We start from the raw sequence: 16,362 nt of genomic DNA on the forward strand, positions 1-16,362 counted from the left end.
CGCGGGGTGCGAAACACCGCTACACGAGTAGTGCAGCCGTGGTCGACGCCGTCATCTCCGCGTGGTCTCGGCGCGCCAAGGGGTTTGCTGGCAGCCCCGCCACGGGGCGGCATCCCTCGGGGGGAGACTCAAGCACCACACCAGTGGGCAAGGAAGGGCGGGGGTGAGCTACGCTCGAGCCACGCTGCCACATGGCCCCTCACAGGGAGAGCACAGACCTGTGGCGTCGTCACAACACCACTCTCCCGGAGATGACAATCGATACGCGCGTAGCGGTACATTGCCTCGTCTCTCTCACGTTGCAGACGTCCGCCTCCTCCCCCCCCCCGTCACCTCCCGGCCCCTGCTAGAGGTGGCTTTGCATTGGCGTCTGGCTGGGTACACGCCAGGCGCACCCCGCAGGAGTGCGCGCTGGAGCCCACCTGATGAACAGCACGCTGGTGCACCTCGGGCAAAACAAAAGTAAGCAGAGCCTGTGTGAGATACGAAACGACAAGACAAACAAGGGTTCATGTAGGTTTATAGGCGGTCAACGTAGTACCCGTGCGAAAATCTGATCATGTGAAAGAAATACTGCCAGACGTATGAAGACGGAGCAAAGGCATTCCCCCTCTCAACGAAGACACTTGAGAGCCACAGTAGTACCCTCGAGAGAAGTGGAACAAGAGAGAGATTCAGGACAGTCATACCTTCACCCCCCCCCCCCCCCCCACACACACTTTCTTTACCCTCAGCGGCGATACTTTGATCACCGTCAGTGCCGAGACTTCCCTCCGGGTTGAGCCGCATCCTTTTCCATGTCCTCCTGCTTCATTCTTCGGGAGAGGCATTACACACCCCCTCCAAAAAAAAAAACAAAGAAAAACATCCTCGAGTATCGCCGCCGCTGTTACTAACACGCACTGGCGGAGACCGAGGGGCAGCGAAAGTCGACAATGAGGTGAGAGTCGATCACAAAGAAGCTGTGCTAGACAGTAAAAAAAAACGCGTGGAAGGGCTACCCTGCCCAGGTACTCATTGTGCTCTCCTCGGATGAAAGTGGTGGCGTTGAAGTGTGTCGAGACTTTTGCAAATAAGGGCAATGTTTGAAGCCAGAATTCAACAGTGCAGGTCGTACTCAGCCCGGAATCGGGGCTGGAAAACGCCCGCCTGCGTCCTCTCTTCACTGGAGTCTTCGTCCAGGTCGTGCATTTGCGCTCCATAAGACAACACCAACGCGTCGTACCTTTTCTCGGCATCCGCACGGTGACAACGGCCGTACTGAATGGCAAGCAACTGATCAACAGGGATGTGCGCCTTGAGGACGACCTCGCGCTGCCGCTTGCGTATCGCCAGGGCGAGAGCAGCGGCAGACGAGCTTTGCATCTCAGGCACCGAATCCGACGGACTGCCCCCCTCTCCATGGAGGTCTGCGCCACTACGGAGGTTAGTCGATGACCACAAAAGCTCATCCAGGAACGAGTTCGGCAGACGTACCTGCCGCTGGCAACCCTTGCTGACGATGCACGCCGCAGACTCTCCACGATCCCTCTTTAGTGCACAATAGCTGTACGAGATGCCGCCCTGACGAGGTAGTGCACCGGCGTCATCCTCGATCTCTCCCTCCGTCTCCTCTGCGGCGTGAGCGGCAATCTCGAGCTCCAATTCTTGCCCAGCTGCACGATCCTCGGCATCCTCCACGTTTGCCATAGCCTCAAGAACATCCCGCGGTGACGATACTGTGCCAGCATTGCCGCCGCCGTCGACGCGTGTCGACGCAGAGATGGCGTCTGCCACCGTGGCGTCCTCGTCTAGGTCATGAAAGAAGCTGCGGAGGTTCACCGGGTCCGAAAGGGCCGCGAAGGCGGCGGCGCTGTCGTCGTACTGCTCACTCACCCCTGCAATGGTGTGAAATTGACCTCCGCGAATGACGACGTTGTTGAGCTTCTTGCGCTCTCGCGCCTTTTCTAGGATGCTCTCCTCTACTGTATGCTCGCTGATGAGGCGGTAGATGGTCACTGGGCGTGTTTGCCCGATCCGGTGACATCGGTCCTGTGCCTGCAGGTCCATGGTGGGGTTCCAGTCGCTGTCGTAGAAGATAACGGTATCGGCACCGGTGAGGTTGAGGCCAATGCCCCCGGAACGCGTGGAGAGAACCATGCAGGTGATGCGTGGATCGGCATTGAAGCGATCGACGTACTGCTGTCGTAGCTCTGCCTTGGTGGAGCCATCTAGGCGCATGTACACCACTCCAATCAAGGCCAAGAAGCGCTCCAGGACGTTTAGCATGTGAACAAACTGGGAGAAAATGAGCACGCGGTGTCCATCGTGCCGCAGGTTCTTGAGGGCCGTTTCTAAAAACTGAAGTTTGCCGCAGTCGTGAATGAGGAGACGCTTGTCGGGGAAGCTGAAGCTGCGCCGTACCTGTATGGGCCACATCTCCTGGAAGAAGAACGCGGCATCGTATCGCTGCCGAGGTGGCGCGCGGCCGCTCAAGGCAGAATCCTGAGCCTTGGCGACGACGCCGATCAGAGGCGCACACCCTTCACGGTCGAGAGCTTCGAACGGACTGGGGTGGGGAATGGGGAGACACCAGTGCAATCTTGGCGGGCGCGCCGCCAAGGCCGCCGGGACATAAACACAAACTCGTTCAATGACAGGAAAGAGAGCGGCGGCACGCTCGGCAATGGAGGGGCACAAGCACGGATAGTTCTGGGCTAGGGTGATTTGTCGTAGCGAGATTTGACACGCCCGCGGCACATACATGTTTCGCGCTGTCTGAATACTGTGGTATCGCTGCATTTGTGCAGCTGCGGTGCAGTAGTGCCTTGAGCGACTCTGCTGTCCGGCCCGTGCCAAGACACTAGCAAAGGCTGTTCTCAGGGCTGCGGTGCAACTGCAGAGCTGAGGGGAGCTCAGCATCGACTCATGCGGAGGACTTGCTGCTGCTTTGAAAAGGGACGGGTTGAAGCGCTCCGCAAACGCTGCCATCGCAGCTGACAACGACACGTCTGGCCGCTCTACCTGGGTGAGGACGAGCCACCACGGAACGGTGGCCCCGGTGCCAATGAAAGAAAACTCCTGTCGGTACTCGCACTCGCTGGCGGTCATGCCCAAGCCAGGCACCTCCTCTGCCTGCCCTTGCGCGGCGCTCTCCCGCCTCCTGTCGTCGTTCACATCAAGCACGTAGAAGCAAGGAAAACGCCATCGGCCTCTGTCATCATTGTCGAGCAGGAGTACCTCCCGTGGCACGTGCTGCTCTATGGCGGCTTCGTAGCTGAGGACCAATGGAGAGGTGGTAGGTCGCTCCTCGAAGAGGTCTGGGTGGTCGCACACCTTGCGCAACGCCAGAAGCACGCTCAGTACCCCGCCAGTGTTGCCGCCACCGCGTAACTTTTGTCGGGTCTCAGCAAGCTGCATGTAGTCGTCGTACAGGGAACGCTGGCGACGTGAGAGGTGACACAGCACCACCTTCTCTGTCTTGGTAGGCAGTTGGGTCTCGACGTCCTTCTTGAGCCGTCGCAACATGAATGGACGAATCAGGGTCTGCAGACGCCGTACGATGTCCTCGTTTAGCGTCGACCGCCCCGTTATCATTTCATCCATAGGATTGCTAAACCACTCCTTGAACTCCGTGTTGGAGCGAAACGCTGAGGCAAAAGGAAGGAGGAAGTGGAAGAGGGACCACAGCTCCATGATTGAGTTTTGCAACGGGGTGCCCGTTAGCAACAGGCGGTACTCCGCCTGGAGATCAAAAAGCGACTGCCATTTAAGACTCATGAAGTTCTTTACTTGATGAGCCTCATCGAGCACCAGAAATCCCCACGGACGGCGGCGGAACACCTTGCGGTCCTGGACCACCAAATTATACGAGGTCACACACACGTGAAACGCATCCTCACTGGTCCACCCCTTGCGCAACTGGTGGCGCTCCTTTGCAGACCCGATGTAGGTGATGACCTTGAACCCTGGTGCCCACCGCTCCAGCTCTGCTTTCCAGTTCAGCACGACTGTGGTCGGCACCACAATCAGGTGCGGACCCCAGTCGTTGCGGTACTCGGCGAAGTAGCACAGGAGCGCAATCGTCTGAACGGTTTTGCCCAGACCCATCTCGTCAGCAAGGATGCCGTTGAGGTTGTTCTCGTAGAGGTGAACCAGCCAGCGTAAGGCGGTGCGCTGATAGTGCCGCAGCGGTCGCTGCCCTCCCTCGGTGTCCAACAAAGAAAGAGCCGCCTCGATCGGGGCTTCATCATTGTCACCCACCTTGTCCCAGAAGGACGCGTGTGCTGATGAGGTCGTCGGGAAAAGGGGCAGCGTACTGTCAAGTTGAGACGCCTCAGGGGTGCAATAGCCTATCCCATCAAGGCTGCCAGTAGTGGCCCGTCCAGTCATCGATATTGGAGAAGCAAAATCTGATTGTTTGCGGGCAGCGCTAAAGATGCTCTCGAGAAGCTTGCGCGTCAACTCCTCTGTCTCGCGTAGAAGATCTTCCTGCTTGCGGCGGTCGTGCTGGTGCTTCATCACGTCAAACTCCACCTTGGCCAACTGCTGGTAGGCGTCGCCGCGCCTAGACCAGTATCTGCGTACCCCAGCGGCAATGCGCTCGCCAGCGCGTGCTCGCGCCTCACGCTGCTGCTGGCGCTGCTTCTCCGCCCGCTCTTGCAGCTCCGCGTGGTAGCGACTGAGCTCTCGACTGATGGATTGGCGAATGTTCTTGAACTTGCGCTGTGACCGTTGTGATGCCTCACACGACTGGATGGAAGAGAGGACTACACGCTGCCACAGAGGCAGAGGCACCGCAGGGGCCAGTGCAAAGGACGGCGAGGGAAATCGCTGGGGGCGGCTGCGCTGGAGGACTGGCACCAACTCCGCCATGCCTTCGCCACCTTTATCTGCATCACTGTCCCAGTTAAAATCAGTGGAGGAGGACAGCAGCGCACAAGTAATAGAACGATCCCCCTCCTGCTTGATGTCATTCATCTGTACGGATGGGTTATCTTTGGTATATCAAGGTGTCGTATATACAACACACCCACAGAGACGGCACACATACACGCGTGTGTGTGTGCGCCCTTTTTGAACCTGTTTTACAGAGGCACTGGTGCGGCACAGGCCCCACAGTTGAGTAATGGATTCCACGTATGGTTTTATGAAAGAATAGCAGGCGAGAAAGCATGAAACGGAAAAAAAAAGGAATAAGGACCCAGGGCTTCGAGAGGAGCATCGGCATCAAGAAAGGTGCATGATAGACGGTGATCCGGAGGTAGAGGGGGAGGGGGGAGGGGGAGGGGGGGGAGGGAGCATGCCTTCCCCGGGGTGTCAATTCAGTATAAAGAACAGACGCCCAATTCTTCTAAGGTGGCGCGCATCGTGCCGATCGGCCCCCTCCATCACATTTGGCTGTATCTCTTGTATTCTGTGTGTCCCCACGTGCGTGCGGAGATGAAATAGTTTGCCTGATGTATTCAAGACGAGCACATTTGGTTTACACAGTTAGACAAACCCTCGTCGAGGCTAGAACGGATGACCCCCCCCCCTCCCCAGCCCCACCGTCTACCGCTGTGTATCCAAGACAAGGATCCCGAATACACCACGGCCACTACGCGTCTCCGGGTTTGTTGTTATTTCGAAAGGAGTGTGCGCGCCTTCACCCGTGATGAAAATCAGCGCGTCCCAGCCGAACGGACCCCCCCCCTCCCCCGCGTGCTCAACTCTTGGCGGTTTCACTTCACAAAGCGCCACCACAAAGGAGACGCATCTTCATCACTGCAATCACATCAACCTGGCGCGCACGGTCCTCGAGGTACTGCGCTAGTTGCAGCATCCCCTGTCGCAGCCCACAATCTTCCACGCCAGAAGCAATCTCCGGTATGCGCATGAACAGCTGCGACTCGACCAGTGCATGAAGAAGTCTGCCCGCCTGTTCTCGAGATTCGTCGCAATGGCATCTCTCTGCGACAGCCTCGCTTGCCCCATCGGGCGCGGAGTGCAGTAGACAAAAAATGGACGCCGCTACGCAACGCATCAGACGGTGAAGATCGTCTTTTCTCGGGAACATTACCTGCGAGACCGCCGGTGTCGCGTTCGACTGCACGAGTCGTATGACGCACTCCACATCAACCGTCGTCGTCAACTGCTCCAAAAGTGCCATTCGCAGGTGACTGACGGCGTGCGGCTGGAGTTGTACCAGTTGTGGATTGATTAGCTGAGACTCCGCGATAAGCTGCAACAGATCCGCTGCAGCGCAGCAGGTGAGGACCTGCAGGCAACACAGGCTGCCGGGGAAGCGAAGCTGTGGCGGAATAACATCACTGACCGAGAAAATGTCGACTACATTGATCAAGGAATCCGGGTCTGCCACTCCAGTGAAAAAAAGTCGCACGCCAACTTGCCGTGCACGCCACAAGACGCGCACCACTTCAGACACACGCGCGCGTTCCTCACAGGCCTGCGTGGTTGCGCCAATGTACTCTTGGTACCGATAACAGAGGTGAGAGAGAAGTTGGGAGCTGGGGATGCCTGGGGACGGCGAAGTCGCCGCGCCGGTGCGCTGTGCACGCTCCAGCATGGCAAGCGCTCGCAGCATCGACGACGACGACGGCACGGGCGCCGTCGTCATCATTCGCTGGGTAGTCCTCTCTGCCGCCTTGGCCAGCGCAGCGGCAGAGCGACAAAGGGCAAACTGCGGACTGAATACACGTGCCGCCACTAAATGCAGACGCACTGCGCGCAACGTCACCACAGCCTCTAGCTCCCCACTCGGTGCATTCGCGGCACTGGCTGAAAAGTATTCCGCCAGGGCGGTCTGCAACTCATCGAGAAGCGGTGGCACCTCCAGGGCCCCCTTGGCCACGTCGTGAGCGGCCGCATCAACTAACACCGTGCTAGGGTAGAGGTGAAGGATAGCGGCGAGAAGCATGTCCGCATCCGCCGTCGGTGAACCGTCGGGGGCGACAGACGTGCTCGCGCGCAGGCCCGATGCGACTTCACGCAAGATGGGATCAAGCGCCCCAAAAGGTGGAAGCCAGTGGAACGCCGACTTCTCCGGTACCGTCTGTGTTGGGCCAGTGAAAAAGCCCCACTCGCTGTCGTCAGTGTCGCCATTGGAGCCGACAAGACGCGCGTACGCGTACAGCATCTCAACGTTGGTGCGCAAACAACGCCTTTTAGATGAAAGGCCAAGATATCGACGAAACAAAAAGGAGGCGCTGCGTTCGAGCTGCACTCGGTCGACGTTTTTGCCGCGCCGCTGCAGTGAGACAAGAGATCGAAGCATCCACGATATCATGGTTGCTGGTGTCTCGGAGAGCAGTGGCACGAGTTCAAGAAGCGCGGAGACGGAGACGGAGAGCAGCGGTATCGATGGGGCGGCGCTCCGCCTGCCTCTCGGCACCTCAACAGGCTCGAGCAACACAGCATAACCCCGTGCGTAGCTGTCGAGTAGTGCAGCTACTAGGAATTGATCAGGAGAAACAGCCACGTCGATCAGGCTGGATTCGTTAGCTGAGGTGCTGAGAAGGCGGGCCTGCTCTGATCGCACCAAGTCGGAGAGTATTGTGAAACAAAGATCCACTGATATCCGCCATACTTTCTGCTCGTCTACAAAAGTGTGCGGAGTCGCCGAGGGGACCTGGCCGGCAGGAGGCCGCTCATGTGTTTTGTTCAACACCGGAAAGGGAGCCGAACGCGACGGGTGAATCGCAAGAGCGGAGAGCATCGCCGCCAACGCGCTCGCCAATTTTGTTCCGTCGTACACATTCAATCGCTTCCGCGTGTGTAAGGCTGTGCCGGCAGCCTCATTTTGCGTTCTTGCAAGTGGCGTCAGAAGGGCAACTGTTCGTTGCAGATCCAGCCTACAAACATCTGCCCCAAAGGAGTACACAAACTGAACATATGCGCCCGGGCTGACCTTATTCGCGAGCGCGCCAAAAGCAGCACAGATATCAAAATCCTTACACTCTTGAAGAAGGTCCTCCTTGCGCCCCTGCAACGACACTGCCCACTGCGTTGAGGGAGGTATCACAAGCAACAGATGAAGCAGTTGCCATGCTACGTTGCCTGACGCGCGGGTGAGCACTTGCCGATCCCTCATTAAATTAGTAAGGCTGCGTATAAGGGTCTGTGCGGAGGTTTTGAGAGGTGCCGTCGTCGCCCACCACTGCTGCTGAGACGTGTAGCGCGAAGAGTTGACGTAGAGAGCAACGTACGCAATGTGCAAACCAATGTCATCAGGGTTCTCTGCAAGGAGTGAATGAGTAAGCCGTAGGACGTGCTCAGTCGCCTCCGCGAGCCCTGCAGAGCGACCCAACTTGGCGAGGACAAGTGCCGCTTTCTGAGCAATGCGCGGATTGGCAGCGCACGACAACGTCGGTGTCAAGCTGCGGGACCCGTGTACGCCATCTTTGCATGGAAGTTCACAAAAACGTTTCAGTAGAACGTGTTGAACAACTGGAAACCGCGCCGACTGGAGCGTGCAGAGGTGATTTACAGCGTCCACCAACACCGCCACCGGTACTTCCGCCGGCGAAGAGGCGAGCGAGAAGCTCGCCCTCTCGCAGATGAGCCTCACCTCTGGCCGAGTGAGCCGTAAAGCGCTTAGTGCCTTTATGAGTAGAAGTGCGTCCTGCGCATTGTAGGGCTTCGTGATGGCAGCCGCCCGTTGGACTAGTGATAACAGGGCTGACATTGGGAAGACGAGATCGTATCGAGTGGAGGCGACCAGGCGCAGCACGGCGCTCCGTAGAGGGGACAAAGCCAGTTTAGCGGAGAAGGGAGGGAGGTGGTCGCAAGATACACGTGCGATGCGGCCATGCAAAGTACCATTGAAAGAAAAAGATACGCAGAGAAACATGAAAGCAAGAAGTGAGTAAAGAGAGTTGCAGATAACATCGGGGGAAAGGTGTTGGAGATGGTTGAAGAAGCGCTAGCCATGAGCAAACGCCTCGACCCCTCCGCCCCCTCTCAGACACACACACACACACACACACACGCTCGCGCAAACTATAGCTGTGGGAGCTAGCACTGCTTGCGCGTCATTTGAAACCCAAGGTCATCGAGAGCAGCACATTAGAATTTTCTGCGCCGCGGTCTTTCCTTGGAAAAGAGAAGATGTGTGAGGCAAAATATAGACAAATAGATAAATATAGATTTGTGCGCAGTGCATACGGCTGATGCGGCCAAGCACAAACAGCGCGACCAGTCTGCTGGGGCGGCACGGAAAAAAAAACCTCACATGGCGGCATCATGGCTGACGTTGGCGCTGAAGGCATCACAGCCTTTGCGTGACGAGACACACTACGACACAAGATGCATATAGGAAGATGTCAACGCGCACGTAAGACGCGTCGCAAATTAAAAACGCACTCGATCGTGCGTCACCAAGTACGCGCTCTGCATTGCAGTTATTTCGACTCAGTTAAAGCACGCAAAAACATGTCCCATTTGGGGTAGACGGGAGCATGTGTATACGCAGCACTTACGCGTACGAGCGGCATCGGCGAGCGGGGGGGGGGGGGGGCAGATGGGGGAGAGTTCACAGCAGCAGAAACATCCCTTTGTCCCCAATCACCCAACCGACCTTCACTTCTATAGCCCCGCTTATCCAACGAGCTCGAACCCTTGACCAACGATGGCTACCCGTAATCGAGTTGGCACATGTCCATCACGTGGCGCCTCGCTCACAACGGCGGCCCCGCTCACGCAACGCACACTAACGCGCTGTGAAAACGATCGACGCAGTTCGCCGCGCTGGGCCGCCTCCGGTTCAAACTCGATAAAGTGCTCCTCGGTGACCACAACGAGCGGGAGCGAGAGCGCAGGCCAGTGCACACTTCTCCCCGCCGTCAAACCGGTTGACGCACTCCAGAGCAGCCGCAGTTCAGCAGTGAGCACATCACCGCCGTGCACCTCCGAGACCTCCAGCGCCATCAAGTGCACAACCCCGGAGTCGTGCAACGCCGCAAACCGCCATTCGTGTATTGTCGCTTCTGCGTGAGATAGGGACGTTGTCGGTATTCGCTGCAGCTCGCTGATCGCGTTCACGCAAGACTGCTCTAATCGCGTCTGGGAACGCACGGTGTGCGATACAGCATCGACAACGTACACGACACCATTTGTGTCCCCGGCCAGTACCAAGGGCGGCGTTCGGTCGATGTTAGCCGTGCATGTCGACGCGCTGTGGTCGCCGCCGTGTGAGGAGCCCATACACATGATAGGCCTTGCCCGCTCTGCATTCAGGACCCCTTGCCACCGGAGCTGCAGCGTAGCCGTCGTCGACTGAAGCGTGCTACCCCCCACACCCCGGCCTTTCTGAATCTCGAAAAAGAGCACGGTCCCGTCACTGCTGCCCACAGCGACCTCCGTCGAGCTCACCGCCGTCACAGCCATGTAACGCGGCATGCGGTCGGTAAGCGTCAGCGAGGCAGGCACCGCAACACCCCGCTTTGCACGCCGCCGGTGAAAACGCGCGCTGCTGATCCGAGGCGCGTACGGCACCGCGTCCCCATTGATATCCGTTACTGAAACGCTACTGGGCTCTGACTTCGTCGTGTTCTGCCGCGACGAGGCGCCGCCGCCGCACCACCAATCCAACAACTCCAAAGGGCTAGAGGTCTGGGCAGCAGACCACAAGTTCACCATAGCACCACCGCCAACCGAGACAAACCACAACGCACTCGCCTCTGACCGGGGCAGCACAGCCAGCGCCAGGATGTTCGAATGATGGGTACCACACACGTTCAACGGTGCAAGCAAGCCACTAGGCGGGAGATGCACATGGGGGACCTCGATGGCGGCACTCGTGGCCCGAATCGGAAACAAGACAAGACTGCAATCCTCATTACCCATCAAAAGACAGTCAAGTGGCGCTGGTGCGTACGCCACGCAGTTGTAGTCCTTGCCTGGGAACCCTCGCCCGTGCAAGAGAGCCGTCTGGGATCCACTGAGCGGAAGCCTATTCTGCATCAATGCGGCTCGGCCTGTCTGCACTATCATCCGCTCCACAGTTTGACCGTCAGAGCAGTGCGCGAACAATGCCAACGGGCCACTAGTGGAAGAGCCGGAAACGACGCGTGCGGCTAGCAGGCGTGGCGCGCGAACTCCGTCGCAGCTGCCCACCGGCACCCACGAGGCTCGGCCTGGGATACGATGAAGGACAGAAACGGTCGTGCCGCACTGGACAACCCACAAGGAGGGCGACACAGAGAGAACAGAAGAGACTTCGAAGGGAAGACGCAGCGGCTTTTTCGCGCACATTGGCAGCGGGGACGCCCCCACAGCTGCGTCATCTCTATACGCGGAAGGGGAGAGATCCGCGTACACATATCCCACCACTCCACCAGTTCCCGCAACTGTGATGAGGATAGTCGATGGCACGCACGCACTACCGACAGCTGACGCGAGGTGACACTCCTCGGTGCAAATCGCAGAAATGGCGAGGTGTAGGTGCTCGGCAAAAACGTAGCGGTGAATACAGGCAACAGCTCTCAGGGAGATAGCGGGGGGTGGCGTCTGGAGATGGAGAGGATCACTCGTCGACTCCAGGAAAGAGCTCATCACGTCATTCCGCGTGCCCAGCAGGCACCCATTCCTATCGCCGACGAACAGCCAGAGCGAAAGAACCGCGCCCCCCTTCACAGTAGCGCAGCTGTCGCCTTTGCCATTACATGCGCTTTGCTGGCCACTGAGGATGTGTACCAGCGACAAGGCCGTCGTGAGACTGCCGGGGCCGTCGCTATAGACAACGAGCGTCTGCCAAACGGTGCTCGCGCACAGCTCAACAGACCAACCACACGCTCCAGAGTGTTCCTTGCCCGGAGAGGCATGGGATAACATCAGCCGCAGCCTCGAAAGCACTATTGTGTCGCGTAGATGATTCGTTGCGACAATGAACTCGCAGATAGTCGCCTCTGTTGAACTGCGTACAGCTGCATCAGAATCATCGCTGACAGAGTCCGTCGTGGAGCTGGTGTTGGAATCGGGTACCGGCAAAGCGGATATCTGAGTGATTTTGCCAAAGGAGTGAAGAGCGGACGTGACCAAGAGTCCCCACTCACTTGGCCTGCCGGTTTGAGGAGCGGCGAACGCAGCCACAGGGAGGCACCTGTCGAGCTTTGCCCTAAAATAACTGTAGGGTACAACGCGCAGGACGCCAGTTGTTGTCCCAACCAATGCGCATCCCACAGACGCGCGGCTTGATCCTCTCACTGAGGGTGCGCGAAACCGTGCGACAACGCTTTCCAACGTCGCTGGTATACCCCAGTCCAAGGCTGGCACGTTCCTGGCACCTCCACAACGCTGTTGCAAACCGTTGACGGGCAGTGCGATCCACCAGCTCCTCGAAGATGCATCGCAACTCTTGACACACAGAGCGCGACCGGTACAAGCGAGTAGTAGACCATCGCCATCCACGTGCACTGCACGCACTTGCTCGATCTTCCGTGCCGATGCACTTAATGTGGGACATGGCTGCAGCACATTTCCTCCACCATCGGTGGCTACACCCTCACATATCTTTGCAGTTGCCACGATGGGAGGCTCACGCATTACAGCGTCCACTTGCAGTTGCATCGATCCGCTGTCTTCGCCTGACTCACGCTTCAGTGCAGACTGTAGGGCATGCGCGAAGACGGCACCGTCAAAGCCACCAGAGATGAGCATCACACTCCGCGGAGTGGCCCTAGAAAAGGCCACGCGATAGGCGCCGTGACCGCGGTGCTGATGAAGACGTACCAAACGAGGCGTTGCCAGGCCCTTTGACCTACCGGAATGAGCCCCGCTACACTGGGGCCGCGCAGCCAGGTCGTCATCCTCGCCGTGGCTTACCTCGATCACCTGTACAGAGCCGTCCTCGCCGGCAACGCCAACGTACACAGCGCAGCCGCGCCAAGGTCGCTCGCCGCTTTCCGGCGCCTGTGGCCACCATGCGGCATGCAGCGCGACATCGAAAATACGACTGCGGACGAAACCGGCACCGCACCCACGCCACAACAACACCCAGCCGCTTTCCTGCACCCCTGCGCCCTTTTCCGAGCAGTCGCGACTCCGTGTCATTGAGCACTGTCGCTCATAGAGCGCCACGGACCGATCGTCGCTGCACGAAACGAGGTACGTTCGTGCGAGCGAAGTAGTGTCGTCCCATGTATTGGCAAACCCGCACGACTCTGCGGTAACATCTGTCACCCGAACTGCAAAAATGGCACAGCCACTAGGATGAGCCTGAACACGAGACACAACCATGCACGTCACCGCACTCTGCCTGTACGTCTCCAGGGGTGCTGTGCGAGCAACTCCTACACCCTCATCGCCCAGGAAAGCCCTCCACTCTACAATCTCGCCTGTGTACGTAGCCGAAAAAAAGTGGCATGAAGCACCCGTCATTTTTTCCGCCGCCGTCTTAGGGGTTCCTTCGTGGCCGTCAGGGGAGAAGGAATGTCGCACGAGACCGTCTGCAGCGAGCACCACGCCCAGCAGTGGACCGCCAACGCGTGTGAGCGGACAGCACAATGGAACGTCATGGTGACCCGAGGTAGTGTGCGCGCGCAGCGCCGCCACAATGCGGTCCAGGACGCCGTAGAACAAATTATTCGCGGCGGTTAGTACACAAACAAAACCTTTTTGCGCGTCCACCACAATCCGCAAGACACGCTCCCCGTCGGAGCGGAAAATTGTGCGGCAGACGGACGTTGACAGATCGCTGTCAACGCCATACTGGCCGAGTACGTGATCTGCTGCGCCCATGAACACGATTGGTACATTCAACGAAGTGTGAGCCACCTCAAGTGAAGTGATGCTCGTGCCCAGTGGCGCCGTGGCGAAGCGTGCGGAGGCAAAAGCAGCGTGTGACCCCTTCGTCGGACTACAGGATAACGACGCCATTTCACTCCAGTAGACGGTGTTGCCTGACGCGAAGTACACATCGCCACCACTGCTAGAGCACGTAATGGCAGTGATCGGTGCATCGTAGACGCCGCAGCGCATGTACGAAAAAGGTCAAGGTAGCGCAGCCCTGGGTATGGTGGCTAGGAAGCCGATGTGCACGCACAAAGTCAGAGGCAGTCTGGTAATGAATAGGAGTATGGGAGAGGTGCAGTCGACGTGAACCGGAAAAAGGAGGGGAGAAAAGAAAACAGGGGGCGGGATGAGGGGGGAGGGGGGAGAGGGGAGAGGACAGGTGGACCAGCCACACTGCATACAAAAGAGTCATGATGTTGAGAGTACAGCATAGCACAGACAGCGCAACTTTGGACGCATCCTTGTAAACGAAGCTTTCTCCTCCCAGCCCGGAGCCAGAACGAGATGATAATAAAAACAGAACAACGATACAAGCACACTTGAAGACATGAGGTGCCGATGTTTCCCGCCGCGTGCACTCTCTAGGAGAGCGCGAACACGGCATTGTCATGTGTTCACGTACGTATCGGTGCTGCCTTCATTACTCTTCCAGTCAAAAGATTTCTTTGCAAGTTTACTCGTATCCAGTGGCATGTGTTGGCCGCTGCCATCGCTGCTTCCTTTCAAAACTCCGATACGTACGTTCCGACACACAACATCGCACAAGACGAATCCGAACCGCTCTACCCCCCGCCCCCCACCCATCCCTCGGACTGTCACGGGTCCACCCGCGGGGTGCGAAACACCGCGACACGAGTAGTGCAGCCGTGGTCGACGCCGTCATCTCCGCGTGGTCTCGGCGCGCCAAGGGGTTTGCTGGCAGCCCCGCCACGGGGCGGCATCCCTCGGGGGGAGACTCAAGCACCACACCAGTGGGCAAGAAAGGCCGGGGGTGAGCTACGCTCGAGCCACGCTGCCACATGGCCCCTCACAGAGAGAGCACAGACCTGTGGCGTCGTCACAACACCACTCTCCCGGAGATGACAGTCGATACGCGCGTAGCGGTACATTGCCTTGTCTCTCTCACGTTGCAGACGACTGCCTCCTCCCCCCCCCCCGTCACCTCCCGGCCCCTGCTAGAGGTGGCTTTGCATTGGCGTCTGGCTGGGTACACGCCAGGCACACCCCGCAGGAGTGCGCGCTGGAGCCCACCTGATGAACAGCATGCTGGGATGTGCGCTCCTCATTCGAAAATCTAGCACTCCCACACAAACGCGCACATCCGTCCTCTGCGCAGACCACGAATGACACCGCACCCGATATGTTCACTGCAGCACGCGCGCCGCATACGAGTCCGCCTCCGAAGAGGCTGAGGCAACAGGGAAAAAAAACAAAAATAATCGTTCGTTCGCATTTCAAAAATAAACGCAAGACCCGAGAAAAAAGGCGCGGCAGCCCAGCCGCGCTTAAGCAGAAGCACCAAGAGAAACTCAACAGAGTCGCAGCTCTCACGCAGATGATAGCTGACCTGTTCAGTAGTTCTCACCCCCAACAGCGTCACCAACTGACACGCCAAGTAGTGCCCCCGCTAATCATCGAGCATGTGACACTGCACGGTCTCCTTCACACGTGAGTGATCTAGTTGAGGTATAGAACAGAGTTTTTTCATTGGGAGACTCATCACGTACCGACACTGCGACGACTCGTAGAGACTCATGTACGGGACAAGTTTCTCAATGTGAGATGAGAGGCAGTAGAAGCGCACTTCTGTTTCTATCCGGCGACTCTTATCGTAGGGGCACTCATCACCGTCACCGTAGATGGTTGCAGCATACCGGCCGAACGCATCGGTAGCGTACCAGTACTGCTGCAGACCGTCAGTCCGGCTCCTCCCCAACACATGGTTCTTGCCTTCGGAGTAAAAAAACTGGCTTACCATAGTGCCCCAGCAGTAGCCATTCAATTGCTTTTCCTGCGCGTGGTGGATGCATGAAGAGTCGGTCCTCCGCATGGCGGCTATGAAGGCCTCCATTTGAGACCCCAGTTGACCAGGTTTAGCTTCGAATGGATCACGGCGCTGTATGCTCAGCGTTTCGCATACATAACGAGAGCCGTTGCTAAGTTGGACATATCGCGCTGTGTTTGACCCTTCAGGGTTTCTGCCAGGCTGATGGCGACCACTATAGGGTGCAAACAAAAACATATAATTGTGCTCCACGGCGTTGGGGAGATCTATGGACGCTGCCGAAGCGCCACGTAGACCAAACGCCGCGCAGGTAACAACTGCGGCAACAAGCCACAAGACCCAATTACTGCTGCACCCCATTGTTTGGTGGGAAGCGCGACGTGAGAAACCCGAGAGGCCGATGGGTGACGTCAGTGACACGTCGCGTCTTTTATTTTTTATTTTTCACAAGAACTTTTTTGTTCTTTGTACGCTGCGGTTTGTGGTTTTATGGGAAGAGACAGCAGATAGATTCGCGTGTGTGTCTGTACGCGCAAACAAGCACACTTGCCATTAAAGGACAGCAATCCAAACACGCACACACACAC

The 16,362-nt window shown here is 57.8% G+C and overlaps 4 protein-coding genes across 4 annotated transcripts; all 4 read right to left on the reverse strand.

The window, feature by feature from the left end:
- Positions 1-1,098: 1,098 nt before the first annotated feature.
- On the reverse strand, positions 1,099-4,959 carry JKF63_00796 (uncharacterized protein; the record flags this gene model as incomplete). The annotated part of the gene is made up of 1 exon (XM_067896845.1): positions 1,099-4,959. The coding sequence occupies one exon, from the start codon at positions 4,957-4,959 to the stop codon at positions 1,099-1,101; it is 3,861 nt and encodes a 1,286-aa protein (XP_067753002.1).
- Positions 4,960-5,707: 748 nt separating this feature from the next.
- On the reverse strand, positions 5,708-8,665 carry JKF63_00797 (uncharacterized protein; the record flags this gene model as incomplete). Its single annotated transcript, XM_067896846.1, has 1 exon — positions 5,708-8,665. The coding sequence occupies one exon, from the start codon at positions 8,663-8,665 to the stop codon at positions 5,708-5,710; it is 2,958 nt and encodes a 985-aa protein (XP_067753003.1).
- A 911-nt stretch (positions 8,666-9,576) lies between these two features.
- Positions 9,577-13,956, reverse strand: JKF63_00798 (uncharacterized protein; the record flags this gene model as incomplete). The annotated part of the gene is made up of 1 exon (XM_067896847.1): positions 9,577-13,956. The coding sequence occupies one exon, from the start codon at positions 13,954-13,956 to the stop codon at positions 9,577-9,579; it is 4,380 nt and encodes a 1,459-aa protein (XP_067753004.1).
- A 1,441-nt stretch (positions 13,957-15,397) lies between these two features.
- JKF63_00799 (uncharacterized protein) lies at positions 15,398-16,135 on the reverse strand (the record flags this gene model as incomplete). The annotated part of the gene is made up of 1 exon (XM_067896848.1): positions 15,398-16,135. One exon carries the CDS (start codon positions 16,133-16,135, stop codon positions 15,398-15,400), a length of 738 nt encoding a protein of 245 aa, XP_067753005.1.
- Between the last annotated feature and the right edge of the window lie 227 nt (positions 16,136-16,362).

Source organism: Porcisia hertigi, chromosome 36, assembly GCF_017918235.1.
Source record: "Porcisia hertigi strain C119 chromosome 36, whole genome shotgun sequence".
Lineage (NCBI taxonomy): Eukaryota > Euglenozoa > Kinetoplastea > Trypanosomatida > Trypanosomatidae > Porcisia > Porcisia hertigi.